Source organism: Bos indicus, chromosome 6 (genome assembly GCF_029378745.1).
Source record: "Bos indicus isolate NIAB-ARS_2022 breed Sahiwal x Tharparkar chromosome 6, NIAB-ARS_B.indTharparkar_mat_pri_1.0, whole genome shotgun sequence".
Lineage (NCBI taxonomy): Eukaryota > Metazoa > Chordata > Mammalia > Artiodactyla > Bovidae > Bos > Bos indicus.
In genome coordinates, this window is record NC_091765.1 from 113,537,738 (window position 1) to 113,557,978 (window position 20,241).

Sequence of the window (20,241 nt, forward strand, 5' to 3'; positions counted from 1 at the left end):
AGACCTAATTCTGAAAATTTCAGGCCTTCTGCTCCTACACTAGCTGTGCAAACTCGGGTTGTCAGGTCCTATTTGTGAAAGCCAACTTTCCTCCTTAAAAGAGCAACTACAATTCCTATTGCAAGGCTCAGACTGGGGCTTCATGTGAAGGAGAGTGTACCAGGGCAGGCTTCCTGGTGGTGGCAGACCCCACCCTGAGAGTTATGATTTGCAGGGCGGTGTAAAGGAGTCAGTCCAGTGGGCTGGGGAAAGGGATGGGCAAGATGCCCAGTGGGAAATACTGGGAGAGGCCTAAGGGAAAGGCATGAGGACTGGGGTGAGGAGATCCAGGCCCGGCCAGAGGGAAGCTGGCAGTCCCCCCAGGGGAGGCGTATTTGGGGTTTGTCTAAAGGTGGATGGTCAGGACACCGCAGATGGGAGCAGAGTGCTGCTGGGCAGTGAGCGAGTGCCACCTGCCTGCACTGCTCAGGTGACCGCATCTGTGTGGGTGTCACTCCTGGTTTCCTTCCCACTCTATCCACTAAAGGGTGGTGGCCCAGTCATCTGGCAGGAGGCTGGGCCCTGCAGGCAGGCAGACGTCCTCCAGCCCCAGAGCCGGCCGAGGAGATGGAGCTGCAGAGCTGGCTGCCTCTGCTCCTGCAGCTGGGCCTGATGTGGCCCCCGTGGGCTCAGCCTGAGCCCCGACTGAGGGTCTTCGTGGTTCCCCACAGCCACATGGACGTGGGCTGGCTGCACACCGTACAGGTAGGTGGCCCGAGTGACCCCACACACCTCTTGAAGCTGCGGTCCTTTTTCCATCTGGACTCCAGAGTGGGTTTGTGTCCTGGGTCTCTGCCATCAGGGAACTTGGCCTTGGGCCCACCTGTACTTGGCTATGGACTGGATGTCGGCTGCCCTGGTGGCTAAAATAGTAAAGAATTTGGCTTCAATGCAGGAGACCCAGGTTCGATCCCTGGGTCAGGAAGATCCCCTGGAGAAGGAAATGATAACCCACATCAGTATTCTTGCCTGGAGAATCCCAAGGACAGAGGAGTGTGGTGGGCTATAGTCCATGGGGTCACAAAGATTTGGACACGACAGAGCAACTAAGGCAGACTGGCTGTGGGCAGGGGTGAGAATGTGTCCCTAGTCGCAATGTGTGGAAGGTGTTCTTCAAAATTCCATTGAGTGAACGAATGAACCAGGGCAGAGGAAAAGAGGGAAAGACTGATTTCCATAAGTTTCTGGTGCAGGTAACTGAAATGATTACCCAGGCCTGCACAAGCCCTTTCTGGAAGGAGGAAGGAAATAAATGAATAGGACCACTCTGTGATCGTGGATACAATACTTTCCACGAGATGTTAATAACTGAGTCGCTCATTTTAAAGGGAGTTGGGCAGCAAGAGGCCCTGAGGCTGAGTGTTGAGCCTGGTTCCGGCTACCCGTCTGCGTGTGGAACTGCTGACAAGTGGGGAAGCATGCTCGTCACCCCCAGTTTACAGAAGGGACACTGAGGAATGGGGTGGGTGCTGCCCAAGTCAGCCTGACCCAGATGGGAGCATGCTCAGCTCCATCCTGGGGGCTCCCAGCCCCTGGGGAGAAGATAGATTCAGAGAGATCGCGGGGTCAGCTTCTCTCAGCCTCAGCCCTTGACACACACTTCCCCACTATTTCATCCCAAGAAGGCCCATCAGTGTCCCTGGACCTCACTTCTTGGGCCCTGTTGTCAATTGGTCTGTGCTCCAAGGCAGGAGTGGTCAGCATGCCCCTCTGGGCTGGCCCCGCCTTGGCTGGACTGGCACGACCCTCTGTCACGTAGAGTGTCTGCCTCCTCATGACTCTCCTCAGTGGCAGACTCCCATCAAAGGTTGTCTGCCCGGGTGCTTCTCTCAATGCAGGGCTCATCGTGTGTCCATTACAGAGTGGACGCTGGGCTCCCTTGTTTGAGGAGCAGGGGGAGCTGATTGCAGGGCCTGGACAGGCTTGTGGGAGCACCAGTGCCCCCCAGGCACCATGTCTCCCTGGACCTTCCTCGTCGCTCCCTGGTCCATGCCCTGTGGTTTCCCCCACGGGTCTGCAGTGATGGTCTCTCCCCCTCCCCACCGCAGGAGAGCATGCAGGCTTATGTCACCAACGTCTACAACTCCGTGGTGGAGGCACTGACCCTTGAGAAAAAGCGCAGGTTCATCGCCGTGGAGCAGGAATATTTCCGGCTGTGGTGGGATGGCGTCGCCTCGCACTGGCAGAAACGCAAGGTAACGCTTCCCTCAGGGTGTCCTGACCAGCTGAGAGGAGATGCCCTGGGGGTCCCGGGGATGACCATTCAGGAAGCTCCTGGGTTGTGCTCTGTGTGACCAGGTCGGGGCTGCATAGACCAGGAGGCCCCAACTGTGCTGAGCTGTGCCCAGGGCCCATTTAGTACAGGTTTGTGGTCAGCCCCATGCCCAGGGGACAGGTTTGTGTTTGATCCTGCCTTTCTGGTTCCTCCTGAAAAGTTGCAGCTCTGGCAGCCCAGCTGGGCACTCAGCTGGTGTGAACGGGGTCACTTTTGACCCTGGGCACATCAGGGTGACCCTGTGTCCACACCCTCTGACTTCACTTATGAATCTGCATGGCTCCCATGGACACTGGAGCCACTGACCATCCATGGGTGCAGAAGTCCCTGTGGATTACCCTTCTGATTAATTCTGTATCACAGTGGGTCAGAGGCCATGGTCCTTGGAGAGGCAGTCTGGAGCCAGGTCCTCTCCTCATCTCCGTGTCATCACAGGATGGGGCTAGCCTCTTCAGCTGCATGTGAATTCACTGGGACCATGATTAATGTTAAATTCCTGATTTAGTTAATTATATAAGAGCTATAATGATCTTCTTGCTCAAGACTTAGTGAACTACGGAATTAAAGACATGAAGCTTCTAACGTTTATTTTCAATTGGTTTAAGTAAACCATATCTTGGATTAAAATAAATAAATAGTGTTAAGGAAATGGGTAAACAATATTAACAGTGAGATAATTGGGGGAAGCTGAAACGCCAGTTCTTTGGCCACCTGATGAGAAGAGCCAACTCACTGGAAAAACCTTCATGCGGGATAAGATTGAAGGCAGGAGAAGGGGATGACAGAGGATAAGGAGCTTAGATGGTATCACCAACTCAGTGGACATCCGATTGAGCCAACTCTGGGAGATAGTGAATGACAGGGAAGCCTGGAATGCTTCAGTCCATGGGGTTACAAAGGGTCAGAGATGGCTGATCAACTGAAAAACAACAATCAGTGGAAAGATTTATGGGAGGAGACCGTTTTTTACAATCCTTGCAACACTTTCATAACTTTGAAATTATTTCAAAACAAAAGTTGTGTACCTGTATGTATGCCTGATGAAGCATCAGCCATGGCCAGGTGCCGTTCTCAGAGCTAGACAAAGTGCTGACCAGGACAGACAGTGTCCTGATATTTGCAGAAGAAATGAGGCTGAGGAGTCTGAAGGAAGGACCTGGAGATGCAGTAGGCATGAGACCAGCAAACAAAAATGGTTCAGCCTGGGAGGTGTAACATGGCGTTTCTCTCTGCCCATCACACCAAGGTCCACCAGCTTGTGGCTAAAGGTCACCTGGAGTTTGTCCTCGGAGGCCAGGTCATGCACGACGAGGCCGTGACCCACATTGATGACCAGATCCTCCAGCTCACAGGTTTGATTATTCTTCCACAGATCAGGGTCCCTGTGGCCTCCTGCGGGTCTGGGACTGGGTGTCTGAGCCCTGGTCCTGAGCTCTGTCTTCCCCTTTTGGCAGGAGACTGTGCCCAGTCAACACTGATTACTGGCGCCGTGTCCATGTGTGCCCAAGTACAGGGGATAAGGGTGTGGATTCTAGACGAGCCAGCCTGGCTGGTTCCTGACTCTGCTAACTCCCAACCCTGTGACCCTGGGCAAGGATGCAGCCTCAATAAGCCTCAGTTGCCTCCTGTATAAAAATATTTGGTAATGATGTATGATCTATCTCAAAGGGGTGTTACAAAGTTTAAATAGAAATAATTCAAATAGATCACATTGAGTACAGCATGTGGATCTCTAGTCAATGATCAATAAGGGTCAGATGCCGTCTCTGCCATCACCTCACCCACCAACTGTTCAACCATACCAACACCTCCAGCACCACCACCATCACCACCATTACAACTGCCACCATCCATACCCACACCTGTACCACCTCCAACAACACCACCTCCAAGTCTGTCATGAATGCCCATCACCACCATCACCACCACTAACATCTTGGCACATCATTGCGTAATTTATAACACCAGCACCTCCAACATGAGCGCCATCACCATCACCACCATCACCAATGTCACCTGTATCTGTGCCTGTACCACCTGCAGTACCACTGCCTCCAAGTCGTAGTGAATCCTCCAGCACCACCACCATCACCACTAACACCTCAGCCCATCACTGCATCGCTTCTAACACCAACACCCCCAACCAACACCAAAATTACCATTACCACAACCTACCCATCATGCACCTCTTCCAAAACCACCACATTGCCCACCACTATTCGCATTCCGACCACCATCAAAATTAAAAGTGTGTTAATTATTTTAAACACTATTCTTGTAGAGAAGGGGACAAAAGGAAGCAAATGTAGAAAAATATGGGAAATCTATTGAAAATGTATTCATTTCCCATTTCCCCATTTCTCATTTCACCTCCAATTCAATACCCCTTCTAACACCAGTGCATACAACCACTCTCTCAACTGTTACATCCACACCATCACAACACCAACACCTCTACTACCATCCAAATCTCATCACCTTCACCACCCCAAAAACCAACAGCCGCTCGTCTACCGCTAACCTTAGCCCCCTGCCACCAGCAGCACCGTCTCCACCACCACAAGCAGGACCTGGATCACCAGCACTGTCACCTTCATGGTGACCTCTAACACCCCAACCGCTTCCCGCACCACCACTTCCAGCACCACCACCAAACCTCCAGGGCTAACTCTACCACCTACTGCACAACTGCCATCATCCGTGCCAACAGCCTAACAGAAACTGACAAACGTTACCACCGCCTCTACCATCCTCACTACCACCATCATCACCACCAACTCCATTCGCGTCATCATTATCCCTGTCAACACCACAACCACTGGCATCACAGCCGTCACACCAACACAGCTCTCATCAATACCACCATATCACCACCATCGCCTCTTCCATATGCATTACTAACACCACCACGGTCGCACCACCATCACCTTCACAACCTCCATCACCACACATACTGCCACGAAGGGCACGTTCTCCTCTGCTTAACAGGTGTTTTTCACAGGCATCACTTCACTCACCCCGGAAGGCAGGGTGTCCAGAGGGCATCAGGCTCGCAGTCTCTTTCGCAGAAGAGACACTAAGACTGAAGCTACAGGAGGGCAGAGTGTCAGTGGGAGAGTCCGGTTGACTGCAGTGTGGGCTGGGCGCTAGCCCACTGTCACTCCACTGAAGTCGGACCCTGTGCAGGACATCACGATGGCACTGGGCTCTCTCTTTGGATCTTCTTACCTCGTCTCTCCTCTCAACTCTTTAATCGGTGCTTCCTTCCTTCTGAGTTTCTACTGCCTTATTTCTAGATGGAAGTGATAAGCTCATGGGAATCTTTATGTTTTACCATAGAAACTCCCCTGTCTGCAAAATGCAGCCTCAGGCCTCACCTCCTGCTTTCCTCCTGTTCCTTCTGCTTCCTGCTTCCCAGATCTGCCCCTAAGACAAGGCCTCCTGTGGTTCAGAACAAGGTTTCCTGTTGTTTCCAGTCAGACTCACCTAGGGAGTCTCATGTCCAGGAACCTTCCACTGGGGCCACAGTGCTCGAGTACCTCCCCTCTTCACTGTGACCTACAGTTTGCTTCTGGCAGTGACCGGTGTCTGATTCTTATCTGGGTCCCCAGGGCTCAGTCCAGGATTTGACCAGCCAGGGCTGGTGGGCATAGAGGGAGGGAAAGGGCACTGAGCTATCTTCCTCCGGGTACCTACAGAATCATCATTCCTCATCTCTGGTCTCAGACCACCATGCTCACCTTCTTAAACACCGCACAGCTGACCCTGAAAGGCAGACCAGAGGAGCCAGAATCTAAGCTAAGATAGGTTCCCGTCACTGGGGCAGGAAGGGCTGTGGACCTCTTGATCCTCCCCAGGATATTCTCTGAGGCTCCATTTCCAACACCATCAGGCTCCTGGGACCCTCAGAGGATGGGCCCTGACTTCATCTCATGATGACCTCCTGTTCTAAAAACAAGGCATACACTTCCTTCCTTCAGTCCTGGTCGCAGTCCTGGAGATGGGGAGACTTACAAAACCCATTCTTGGAGGTTGAATATGAGGCAAAAATGCTGCTGAAACTTACATGAATCATGCTGCTAGCAGGTGATGGTCGCATTCTTTTTTAAAAAGTTACTTACTTTTTCTTATTATGTATATTATTGAGGTGCAGCTGACTTACAGGGTTTTAGGTGCAGAGCGATTGATGCAGGTGTACATACACACACATATTATTTTTGAAATGTTTTTCTATTATAGGTTATTATGAGGCATTAAATAAAGTTCCCTATGCTGTACAGTACACCTTTCTTGTTTGTTGCATACCTGTTTTTTAATTAAAAATCTAGCATCTATTCATCCTTAGTCAAACAACTGAAATCAAAATGTCATACATTTTTTATTTAGGCAGAAATTCATAAATATTCTAAGATATATAAGTATATGTTATGCATATATATATATATATATATATATATATATATATACATATACACAAAAGCATTGCTACTACAAATGAAGAAGGGGTGAAAAAGAACAAAAAAAGAGATGAAGAAATTGGAAAACAAAAACTAAACGAAGTGAGAAGCACTGAATGTTAAATAGCAAAAGTGAAACAAACTAGATAAAAGTAAAAAATCATCATATAGTCCAGTTGTTTTTTAACTATGGTGGTTCATAACAAATGTATCTGGAGCTCTGGAGAAAAAACAGCAATGCCTGGGCATTTATATTTTAAAAAAAAGATTCCAAGAAAATTCTGATATATATCTGCATTTTAAAAAGTGATTACAGGTTTTTCTATGAAATGGTAGTTTTAGTGATACATTCTATTATTTTTCTGTTGACCAATCATGACACAATGGTATTGAGTAATAGTTACGTACTCAAACAGAAATGGTATGGACCTAACAGAAGCAGAAGATATTAAGAAGAAGTGGCAAGAATACACAGAAGAACTGTACAAAAAAAAGATTTTCACGACCAAGATAATCACGATGGTGTGATCACTCACCTAGAGCCAGACATCCTGGAATGTGAAGTCAAATAGGCCTTAGAAAGCATCACTACGAACAAAGCTAGTGGAGGTGATGGAATTCCAGTTGAGCTCTTTCAAATCCTGAAAGATGATGCTGTGAAAGTGCTGCACTCAATATGCCAGCAAATTTGGAAACTCAGCAGTGGCCACAGGACTGGGAAAGGTCAGTTTTCATTCCAATCCCAAAGACAGGCAATGCCAAAGAATGCTCAAACTACCACACCATTGCACTCATCTCACATGCTAGAAAAGTGATGCTCAAAATTCTCCAAGCCAGGCTTCAGCAATACGTGAACCGTGAACTTCCAGATGTTCAAGCTGGTTTTAGAAAAGGCAGAGGAACCAGAGATCAAATTGCCAACATCTGCTGGATCATGGAAAAGGCAAGAGAGTTCCAGAAAAACATCTATTTCTGCTTTATTGACTATGCCAAAGCCTTTGACTGTGTGCATCACAAGAAACTGGAAAATTCAGAAAGAGATGGGAATACCAGACCCTCTGACCTGCCTCTTGAGAAACCTATATGCAGGTCAGGAAGCAACAGTTAGAACTGGACATGGAACAATAGACTGGTTGCAAATAAGAAAAGGAGTACGTCAAGGCTGTATATTGTCACCCTGCTTATTTAACTTCTATGCAGAGTACATCATGAGAAACGCTGGGCTGGAAGAAGCACAAGCTAGAATCAAGATTGCTGGGAGAAATATCAATAACCTCAGATATGCAGATGACACCACCCTTATGGCAGAAAGTGAAGAGGAACTAAAAAGCCTCTTGATGAAAGTGAAAGAGGAGAGTGCAAATGTTTGCTTAAAGCTCAACATTCAGAAAGTGAAGAACATGACATCTGGTCCCATCACTTCATGGGAAGTAGATGGGGAAACAGTGGAAACAGTGTCAGACTTTATTTTGGGGACTCCAAAATCAGTGCAGATGGTGATTGCAGCCATGAAATTAAAAGACACTTACTCCTTGGAAGGAAAGTTATGACCAACCTAGATAGCGTATTCAAAAGCAGAGACATTACTTTGCTAACAAAGGTCCGTCTAGTCAAGGCTATGGTTTTTCCAGTAGTCATTGATGGATGTGAGAGTTGGACTGTGAAGAACCCTGAACACCGATGAATTGATGCTTTTGAACTGTGGTGTTGGAGAAGACTCTTGAGAGTCCCTCCAGTCCATTCTAAAGAAGATCAGTCTTGGGTGTTTATTGGCAGGAATGATGCTAAAGCTCGAAGCTCCAGTACTTTGGCCACCTCATGCGAAGAGCTGACTCATTGGAAAAGACTCTGATGTTGGGAAGGACTGGGTACAGGTGGAGAAGGGGACAACAGAGGATGAGATTGCTGGATGGCATCACTGACTCGATGGATGTGAGTTTGAGTAAACTCCGGGAGTTAGTGATGACAGGGAGGCCTGGCGTGCTGCAATTCATGGGGTCGCAAAGAGTCGGACGCAACTGAGCGACTGAACTGAACTGAACTGAACTACATAATCACAAATGTAAAAGATTCTTATCAGTTTTCACAATAAATAGCCAGACAAAAAATAAAAGATAGTTACAATTATAAACAATTATGGAAACATGATTAACCTAACAATATAAAATAGGAACAAATTTTTTGCTTGGGTTAAGCAGAGTGACCTGGTAAGTGGAGGTTGGTGCTTTTCATGCATTTACATTTGGTGTGGTTAACAATATGTTTGATCCAATTTACCATTTTCTTAATTGTTTTGGGTTTATTTTCTGTAGATCTTTTTCTTCCCTTGTGTTTCCTCCCTAGAGAAGTTCCTTTGGCATTTGCTATAAAGCCGGTTTGGTGGAGCTCTCCAACAAATGCTAAAGGATCTTCTCTAGACAGGAAACACAGAAAGGGTGTTTAACTCGAACCCAAAACAATAAAGTAAATGGCAACAGGGTCATACTTATCAATAATTACCTTAAATGTAAATGGGTTGAATGCCTCAACCAAAAGACAAAGACTGGCTGAATGGATACAAAAACAAGACTCCTATATATGTTATCTACAAGAGACCCACCTCAAAACAAAGGACATATACAGATGGAAAGTGACGGGCTGGAAAAAGATATTCCATGGAAATAGAGGCCAAAAGAAAGCAGGAGTAGCAATACTCATATCAGATAAAGCAGACTTTAAAATAAAGGCTGTGAAAAGAGACAAAGAAGGACACTACATAATGATCAAAGGATCAATCCGAGAAGAAGATAAAACAATTATAAATATATATGCACCCAACATAGGAGCACTACAATATGTAAGGCAAATGCTAACAAGTATGAAAGGGGAAATTAACAATAAAACAACAAGAGTGGGAGACTTTAATACCCCACTCACACCTATGCATAGATCAACTAAACAGAAAATTAACAAGGAAACACAACTTTAAATGATACAATGGATCAGTTAGACCTAATCGATATCTATAGGACATTTCACCCCAAAACAATGAATTTTACCTGTTTCTCAAGTGCACACGGAAACTTCTCCAGGATAGACCACATCCTGGGGCATAAATCTAGTCTTGGTAAATTCAAAAAAATTGAAATATTTCCAAGCATCTTTTCTGACCACAATGCAGTACGATTAGATGTCAATTACAGGATAAAAACTATTAAAATTCCAACATATGGAGGCTGAACAACATGCTGCTGAATAACCAACAAATCACAGAGAAGAAATAAAAATAGAAATCAAAATATGCATAGAAACGAAGGAAAATGAAAACACAATAATCCAAAACCTATGGGACACTGTAAAAGCAGTGCTAAGGGGAAGGTTCATAGCAATAAAGGCTTACCTCAAGAAACAAGGAAAAAATCAAATAACCTAACTCTACACCTAAAGCAACTAGAAAAGGAAGAAATGAAGAAGTCCAGGGTTAGTAGAAGCAAAGAAATCTTAAAAATTAGGGCAGAAATAAATGCAAAGGAAACAAGAGATCATAGCAAAAATCAACAAAACTAAAAGCTGGCTTATGAGAAGATAAATAAAATTGACAAACCATTAGCCAGACTCATCATGAAACAAAAGGAGAAGAATCAAATCAACAAAATTAGAAACGAAAGTGGAGAGATCACAACAGACAACACAGAAATACAAAGGATCCTAAGAGACTACTATCAGCAACTATATGCCAATAAAATAGACAACTTCGAAGAAATGGACAAATTCTTAGAAAAGTACAACTTTCCAAAACTAAACCAGGAAGAAAGAGAAAATCTTAACAGATCCATGAAGCATAGAAATCGAAACTGTAATCAGAAATCGTCCAGCAAACCAAAGCCCAGGACCAGACGGCTTCACAGCTGAATTCTATCAAAAATTTAGAGACGAGCTAACACCTATCCCACTCAAATTCTTTCAGAAAATTGCAGAGGAATGTAAACTTCCAACTCATTCTATGAGGCCACCATCACCCTAATTTTATGAGGCCACCATCACACTAAAACCAAACAAAGATGCCACAAAAAAAGAAAACTACAGGCCAACATCACCGATGAACATAGATGCAAAAATCCTTAACAAAATTCTAGCAAACAGAATCCAACAACACATTAAAAAGATCATACATCATGACCAAGTGAGTTTTATCCCAGGGATGCAAGGATTCCTCTATATCCACAAATCAATCAACATAATACATAATACTCAGCCATTAAAAAGAATAAATTTGAATCAGTTTTATTAGCTGGATCCTATTATTCAGAGTGAAGTAAGTCAGAAAGAAAAACACCAATACCGTAACTAACAAATATATATGGAACTTAGAATGATGGTAAGGACAACCCTATCTGCGAGACAACAAAAGAGATGCAGGTGTATAGAACACTCTTTTGGACTCTGTACAAGAAGGCAAGGCTGGGATGATTTGAGAGAATAGCACTGAATCATGTATATTATCATATGTGAAACAGATCACCAGTCCAGGTTTGATGCATGAGACAGGGTGCTCAGGGCTGGTGCACTGGGATGACCCAGAGGGATGGGATGGGAGGGAGGTGGAAGGGGGGCTCAAGATGGGGAACACATGTACACCCATGGCCGATTCATGTGAATGTATGGCAAAACCACTGCAATATTGTAAAGTAATTAGCCTCCAATTAAAAAAAAAAAAAGACAGCTGGTTTGATAGTGCTGAATTCTCTTCACTTTTGCTTGTCTGGAAAGCTTTCAATTCCTCCATCAAATCTGAAGGAGAGTCTTGCTGGTAGAGTATTCTTGGTTGTAGTTTCTCCCGTTCATCACTTTAAATGTATCTTTCCATTCCCTTCTGGCTTGCAGAGTTTCTGTTGAGAAATCAGCTGATAGCCTGATGGGAGTTCCCTGGTATGTTATTTGTTGTTTTTCCCTTGTTGCTTTTAATATTTTATCATCGTCTTTAATTTTTGTCAGTTTGATTACTATGTATCTTGGTGTGCTCCTCTTTGAGTTTATCCTTCCTGGGACTCTCTCATCTCTTTCTGGGACCCGTATAATGCAAATTTTGGTGCATTTAATGATGTCCCAGAGGTGTCTTAGTTTGCCTTCATTTCTTTTCATCATTTTTCAATATTCTGTTCTATGGCAGTCATTTCCACCATCCTGTCTTCCAGGTCATTTTTCCATTCTTCTGCCTCCGTTATTCTGCTATTAATTCTTTCTAGTGTATTATTCATTGCTGTTTGTTCTTTAGTTCTTCCAGGTCTTTGGAAAACATTTCTTGCCTCTTCTCCATTATTTCTCCAAGATCCTGCATCATCTTCATTATCATTATTCTGAATTCTTTTTCTGGAAGCATGCCTATCTCCACTTCATTTAGTTGCCTTTCTGGGGTTTTTATCTTGTCCCTTATTCTGGGACATATCTTTCTGCCTTTTCACCCTGATTAACTTTCTGTAATGTGGCATTTGTTCTAGCCACTGTGGAACTGTGGGAGGCTTGAGAATGCAGGTGCCAGCTAGAAGTCTATTCCGCTGACCTAACTGGGTGGGGTGGGGGTCTTCCCTGGTGGCTCAAGGGTAAAGAATCCACCTACCAATGCAGGAGACATGAGTTCCATCCCTGGATTAGGAAGAGACCCTGGAGAAGACTCCACTCCAGTATTGTGATCTGTGAAATCCCATGGACAGAAGAGCCTGGCCAGCTAAAGCCTATATGATAGCTTACTGTGAACAATATCAATATCAGATTGGTAATTTACGAAGGCAAAGATTTTCCTTTGGGACCAGGAACCAGTCTTGATCACTCAAGAGATTTTGTGTAGCAGAGTTTCGTTAAACTATGAAAAGGGACAGGGGAAGCTTCTGACATAGACATCAGAAGGGGTCGGAGAATGCCCCCCTCTCTAGTCTAAGCAAGGGAATTACATAGTTTTTAATCGATTATTACAATGAATCAAAAGAATGTCCCAAGGTTGTAAAGACCTTTCTAGATCTACTCCCATAGTATACATTTTAAGACAACAGGATTAGTCAGAAAGTTTTCAGGAAGGAGAAACATGACCTTAAGCAGGATACATTATTCTTATATAATCCTTAGTAAGGAAACATAAGGAAAACAGCATTTGTCCTTTCCTCCTCCTTGAGAATTCCAGACCCCTATCTCCTCTTTGAGAGCCCCAGACACCTGTCTCCTCCTCAGGGACCCTGGACTTCTGATCAAACTGCCCAGGGATTGACTCTCTCAATCCTCCTTTTTCTTTTGGGAGAATTATGTTGCCAAGGGAAAGGGGGCATCATTTTCATTCCATAGCTACTTCCTGCTGTTGAGGGGCATTGTCCCTAAATTGTTGCTGTAACATATTCTCCTTACCCTCATATTGAGAGTCTCTGATCCAGGGGACCCAAGTAGCACTTGGAGGAGGTTGTGGCTCTTGTAGGAGCCTGGACAACCATTTGTAACTTAAAAGCTTTCAGACAGTTAGAAACAAACCCCATTTAGCAGTTACAGATATAAGACAAAATAGGCATTAAGCCAAGTCAAAACATAATCAAAATTAAAAGTTACATTATGTCCACAGTTAAGGAACAATACGTTATATCAGTCCTTCTTAAAATTGTTTGATGTCATCAGATGAAGAAAAGCTGAAGAAAGTCTTTTCCTTGAAGTGGAGAAACCCACCATGGGAAGCTTTCAATTGATCAGGAGGTTGAAAAGTTGAAAGCTGAGTCAAATAGTTAATTTTAACCCTTCAGGATCTATGACAATATCTGTGCACAAAACCAGTCTGTCATAGAGACAGGTCCTTCTTCTTAGGGGGAGTTCGAGCCCTCGTTAAAGCTACAAGGAGAACTTTAAACCAACTGTCTCATGTTTCTGAGTTTCCTACACAGATGCCTCTTAATAATGTCATTAGCCTTTCCAACTTTTTCTGAAGATTGGGATCTCCAGGAACAGTGTGAGTGATATTCTATTCCAAGAGCTTTTGACACACCTTGAGTTACAGTAGTTTTAAAGATGGAGCCATTGTCACTCTGAGTTTTAGAGTCTAAGATCCCACTTACATCATGAGAAGTCAGTACAGTAAGATTTTGTCTATTAATAAGCTTAGGAGCTTTCAGTTCACTTCAGTTCAGTTCAGTTCAGTCGCTCAGTTGTGTCCGACTCTTCGCGACCCCATGAATTGCAGCACACCAGGCCTCCCTGTCCATCACCAACTCCCAGAGCTCACTCAGACTCATGTCCATCAAGTCAGAGATGCCATCCAGCCATCTCATCCTCTGTTGTCCCCTTCTCCTCCTGCCCAAAATTCCGCCCAGCATCAGAGTCTTTTCCAATGAGTCAACTCTTCACATGAGGTGGCCAAAGTACTGGAGTTTCAGCCTTTGCATCATTCCTTCCAAAGAAATCCCAGGTTTGATCTCCTTCAGAATGGACTGGTTGGATCTCCTTGCAGTCCAAGGGACTCTCAAGAGTCTTCTCCAACACCACAGTTCAAAAGCATCAATTCTTCAGCACTCAGCTTTCTTCACAGTCCAACTCTCACATCCATATCTGACCACTGGAAACACCATAGCCTTGACTAGACAGACCTTTGTTGGCAAAGTAATGTCTCTGCTTTTGAATATGCTATCTAGGTTGGTCATAACTTTTCTTCCAAGGAGTAAGTGTCTTTTAATTTCATGGCTGCAGTCGCCATCTGCAGTGATTTTGGAGCCCCAAAAATAAAGTCTGACACTGTTTCCACTGTTTCCCCATCTATTTCCCAGGAAGTGGTGGGACCAGATGCCATGATCTTCGTTTTCTGAATGTTGAGCTTTAAGCCAACTTTTTCACTCTCCACGTTCACTTTCATCAAGAGGCTTTTAGGCATTAGCACAACAATAGCGTCAATTATCCTTTAAGCAATGTAGCCATAGCCTTTTTTTCAGTAACAAACTGAACTAAATTCTGATCCTGTGGGTAAGCTCAAAGCGGGAGCCTACCAGAGAGCAGTTTAAAGAGTCTTAAAAACCTTTTGAGTTCCTGGGGACAAAACTAGCTTGTCAGTTTGGACCTGCTGAGTCTCAGTTATAAGTTAATATAAAGGCCAGTCAAGTTCTGTATAACCCAGAATCCAAATGGGGCAGTAGCCTGATACCTAAAAATCCTCTCTTGTCTTAAAGTCATAGGAAGGGGATGACTTAATATAGGGTTAACTCTAGAAAGTATCATTCAAATCAGTGACTGAAAAATATTTTCTCTTTCAGCAATTTTAGACAATAAAGTATAAGGTTTCAGTTCAGTTCAGTTCAGTTCAGTCGCTCAGTATTGTCCGACTCTTTGTGACCCCATGAATCGCAGCATGCCAGGCCTCCCTGTCCATCACCAACTCCCAGAGCTCACTCAGACTCACGTCCATCGAGTCATTGATGCTATCCAGCCATCTCATCCTCTGTCATCCCCTTCTCCTCCTGCCCCCAATCCTTCCCAGCATCAGAGTCTTTTCCAATGAGTCAACTCTTCACATGAGGTGGCCAAAGTACTGGAGTTTCAGCCTTTGCATCATTCCTTCCAAAGAAATCCCAAGGCTGATCTCCTTCAGAAAGGACTGGTTGGATCTCCTTGCAGTTCAAGGGACTCTCAAGAGTCTTCTCCAACATCACAGTTCAAAAGCATCAATTCTTCGGCGCTCAGCGTTCTTCACAGTCCAGCTCTCACATCCATACATGACCACAGGAAAAACTATAGCCTTGCTAGACGAACCTTTGTTGGCAAAGTAATGTCTCTGCTTTTGAATACGCTATCTAGGTTGGTCATAACTTTCCTTCCAAAGAGTAAGCGTCTTTTAATTTCATGGTGGCAGTCACCATCTGCAGTGATTTTGGAGCCCCAAAAAATAAAGTCTGACACTGTTTCCCCATCTATTTCCCATGAAGTGATGGGACCAGATGCCATGATCTTCGTTTTCTGAATGTTGAACTTTAAGCCAACTTTTTCACTCTCCACTTTCATTTTCATCAAGAGGCTTTTTAGTTCCTCTTCACTTTCTGCCATGGCCTTGGGATACAGAATGAAGCAGGGCAAAGAGTAATAGAGTTTTGCCAAGAAAATGCACTGGTCATAACAAACACCCTCTTCCAACAACACAAGAGAAGACTCTATACATAGACATCACCAGATGGTCAACACCAAAATCAGATTGATTATATTCTTTGCAGCCAAAGATGGAGAAGCTCTATACAGTCAGCAAAAACAAGACCAGGAGCTGACTGTGGCTCAGATCATGAACTCCTTATTGTCAAATTCAGACTTAAATTGAAAGTAGGGAAAACCACTAGACCATTCAGGTATGACCTAAATCAAATCCCTTATGATTATACAGTGGAAGTGAGAAATAGATTTAAGGGCCTAAGTCTGATAGATAGAGTGTCTGATGAACTACAGAATGAGGTTCATGACATTGTACAGGAGACAGGGATCAAGACCATCCTCATGGAAAAAAAATGCAGAAAAGCAAAATGGCTGTCTGGGGAGGCCTTACAAATAGCTGTGAAAAGAAGAGAAGCTAAAAACAAAGGAGAAAAGGAAAGATATAAACATCTGAATGCAGAGTTCCAAAGAATAGCAAGAAGAGATAAGAAAGCCTTCTTTAGCGATCAGTGCAAAGAAATAGAGGAAAACAACAGAACGGGAAAGACTAGAGATCTCTTCAAGAAAATTAGAGATACCAAAGGAACATTTCATGCAAAGATGGGCTTGATAAAGGACAGAAATGGTATGGACCTAACAGAAGCAGAAGATGTTAAGAAGAGGTGGCAAGAATACACAGAAGAACTGTACAAAACAGATCTTCACGACCCAGATAATCACGATGGTGTGATCACTCACCTAGAGCCAGACATCCTGGAATGTGAAGTTAAGTGGGCCTTAGAAAGCATCACTACAAACAAAGTATAACAATTAGGCACTAATTATTTGTATGTCTTGAACAAGTCTCCATTTACCATTTGACTTTTTTTACACCCAAAATAGGAGTGTTGTATGGACTGTTACAGGGAATTAACAGTCCTTGTTCCTTAACATTTTTAATGATTGGCTTTAACCTGTGTGTGCTCAACACACAGTTTTTCCATCAGCCCACACTTTGAGATTTACATTTTGTTCAACCAATGGGAAAGAAACAGAAAGCTCCATATGCATGAAAACAGAAGCCTGGACATTGCTTAGTATATCCCTCCCCAGAAGGGGTGAGGGAGACTTCAGCACCATCAGAAACTTGTGAGAAAACAGCACAGAGTCCCAGTTACAGCTTAAAGGATGACTGAAATTATAGCATACGTCTCATCCTGACAGTCCCATTACAGAAGTGGACTGGGAGGAAAGCGGACCAAGGTCTTCAGTGACCACAGAGAAATTTTCCTCAGTTTCCAAAAGAAATGGACGGATTGGCCCTTCACAGTGATTAATACCTGGAGTTCCTCAGGTGTAATTAGGAGGGGAGCTTGTGCAGGGACCCAAAGCACCTTCAGTGACGATTATCTTGAGAGTCCAGCCCCAGGGGGCTACACCTCAGAGGGCAGTCTCTTCTCCAGTATGGTCTTTGCAGACCAGACATGGAGCCGAAGGCAGCTTAGATGCCTGAGGACAATCCCGCTTGAGATGCCTCTCCTTTCCACAGTAATAGCAAGCCGATCCCTTTTTACCTGGATCCCTCTGGGCATTTTGCTCAGGCTGTTTCAGAGCAGGTCTAATAGCCATTGTTGGGGCATCAGTCTTCCAACTGGCTCTTTTTTCCTATTTTCCTCCTCATCTTCTCTGCCATAACATACTGTCTGAGCCAGCTGCAACAGTTTTTCTAAAGACTGATTTGGTCCGAACACCTGTTTTAGTAACTTATGGCAGGTATCTGGAGCTGATTGAGTGAGGAATCCATTTTTTAAGATAATTTCTCCATCTGAACTTTCAGGGTCAACATCAGTGAACATGTAGAGAGCCTCCCATAATTATCTAGGAATTTACCAGGAGTTTCCTTCTCTCCCTGTTCTATCTCAGCCAACTTACCATATTTAAAAGTCAGTGAGCACTCGCTTGAGTCCTGCAAGAATGCATCCAGCAGAGGGAGTCTGTTATGGGAACTGCTTGGCTCCAAGTAGGGAGGAGGGCTATTTCGAGTCCCCCTTTCTCCTTACTTAAGCCATTCTTTGCCAAAGGTAGTTGCTTCCCCCAAAACTCAAGCTCTCGAGTCAGGAGTCAGTGTCTGTCCCAAAACATGTGCTACATCTCGCCAAATAAGGTCATAAGGTAAAGTTAGTCCCATAACGCCTTCCACGGACCTTTTGGATCCTCTAAATAGTCTACTGAGACTGAGGCAACCCCTCCTAGAACCCTGCCCTGATTCTCAGCCTGTTCATTTGGGAGCCTCAGATACAGAGGCAAAGGAAGAGAACAGGAGGGAGCTGTAGGTTTCACACCCAAATCTGTACCCTTGGGACACAAGTCTGGAATGTCTCACAGAGAGATAAAGAGCAAGACAGATGGCACTTGTACCCGTTTCTCTTGTTTTCTTCAGAACCGGTCTACTTGTAAAACAGTCTTGTAGTTAAGAGACACTTCAAACGGCCAGGATTCCCCATCTTTCACAGGATACCATGACCATTCAGTATCCCAGAAGAAGATCAGGCATGTCTTTTAACCTCTGAGGATCAAACTTCTCCCAGCATTAAAAAAAAAAAAAAAAACATTTTAAAGGAGTCGTTCTGGAACTGCTGGCTCCCATCTGTTAGAGAGAAAAAGCGACAACCACAACCATGGTTTTTCCACCAGATGCGTCCTTCCCTGCTCTAGATGGGGCTGTACACAGACTCTCCACCAAAGCGTTCCTTCCCTGGTCAGACTTTGTCAGTCCCTCACCGACGCAGGCATCTCCCTCGTCCCTCTCGGTTCTACCACTGAGGCGGGGTGGAGACGCAGAAGGGGCAGACCTGAGAGCACCCAGGCTGCTGTGGTCCCACACCACCAAAGCCTGTGTTTATGGGCCCTCTTCTCTGACGCCACCCGGGGTGGAGCAGAGGAGTTTTCCCAGAATGTTCCCCAAGCCAGGGCTGCAGGGGAGCATCCATCTTTCATGTGCCTGTGTGCATTCCAGAGCACAGTCCTGTCTGCAGTAGAAGCAGTGAGTCATAAAGGGCGAACATCAGCCAAGATATCCTATCTGAGTGTAACCAGGCCAGTATATGTATACCCAGGAGGTGGTGGGGGGTTGGCCAGAGATTAGATTATATTGGGGGAAAACCCTTGGGGAATCAATCGCATATCAAATACGGGACTTTCTGCAGTCACCCTGATTTCTGCTCCTATGGGGTGGCTTTTAAATCATGCATTAAGATGTGAATAGACCAATGATTCTGGGAAGAAGTCCTAATATTAGCATCTATTTCACAACCCCTCCTTGCCTATTAGGTGGCATCCCAGCCCTGGAGAAGGGCACGGGGCCCTGAGGGAGTGCAGAAACTTATCTCTTTGCAGAAGGACACGGCTTTCTCTATGAAACATTTGGGGTCCGGCCGCAGATCTCCTGGCAGGTGGACCCGTTTGGTGCATCCTCCACGACCCCCACCCTCTTTGCCCTGGCGGGCTTCAATGCCCACGTCATCTCCAGGATCGACTACAACCTGAAGGAGGCCATGCAGGATAACCGGGTGAGTGGTGAGCCGCATCTACTCATCCACTTTCTCACCATCAGAACTGAAAAAAGCAGCTGTGCCTTTAGGGATGGTGATGAGCTCCCCGTGTCTGGGGACATTCAAGCCGAGTTACAGACAGTCTGGCTGGCAGGTCCTGGCAAAGAGTCCTGCCCTAAGGAGGGTCAAATGAAGGTGTAGACAGGCGGCGTCTGGCGAATTCCTCCGCCTCCTGTGGCTTTGGGAAGTCAGGGGGAACTTTGTGGAGGGGGCAGCAGAGGGGGATCTTGACCTGAACCCCTGAGAGCTGCGGGTGCGGCAAGGAGATTCAGGCGGGGACTGCGGAGGGGAGCTGGCAGCCGTGTCGCCCCTGAGCCCTCACTTTGTTCCCTCCGGGATTGCAGCAGCTGCAGTTCGTGTGGCGAGGGTCCAGGTCCCTGTCAGCAGAGCGGGAAATCTTCACACACGTCCTGGACCAGTTCAGCTACTGCTCGTGAGCACCTGCCTTTGGCCAGTCCCCATCCCAGCCCCCTCCCTGGACCATCTCAGCCACATCCTTCTTGGCCAGCCCTGAGGGCACACACTGAGCACCCATCTTACAGAAAGAACAACTGAGGCCTGGACCCCAGCCAAGGTCCCGCGGTAGCAGCCATGGGGCAGATGGAGTGGCTCAGGCGATTGAGTCAAGACTTCCAAGTTCTGGCATCAGCCCTCCTGCGGGCTTTCTGGTGGGGGGCCCTGTGTCCAGTCCCTCTGCCCTCTGTTCCTGGGAGGTCGTGGGTAGGGGCTGAGCCCCCGTGAGTAGGGG

The 20,241-nt window shown here is 45.5% G+C and overlaps 1 protein-coding gene across 2 annotated transcripts in view; it reads left to right on the plus strand.

Annotated features, from left to right (window-relative positions):
- The first annotated feature begins 559 nt into the window (after nucleotides 1–559).
- LOC109560090 (epididymis-specific alpha-mannosidase-like) overlaps nucleotides 560–20,241 on the plus strand; it is a 40,329-nt gene continuing 20,647 nt past the window's right edge. For both annotated transcript variants that reach the window (XM_070791847.1, XM_070791848.1), the window contains exons 1-5: nucleotides 560–744; nucleotides 2,088–2,234; nucleotides 3,561–3,666; nucleotides 19,279–19,451; nucleotides 19,838–19,926. In XM_070791847.1, the coding sequence (XP_070647948.1) occupies nucleotides 607–744; nucleotides 2,088–2,234; nucleotides 3,561–3,666; nucleotides 19,279–19,451; nucleotides 19,838–19,926 (653 nt within the window). In that variant the 5' untranslated portion in view covers nucleotides 560–606. The remainder of the gene's footprint in view (nucleotides 745–2,087; nucleotides 2,235–3,560; nucleotides 3,667–19,278; nucleotides 19,452–19,837; nucleotides 19,927–20,241) is intronic.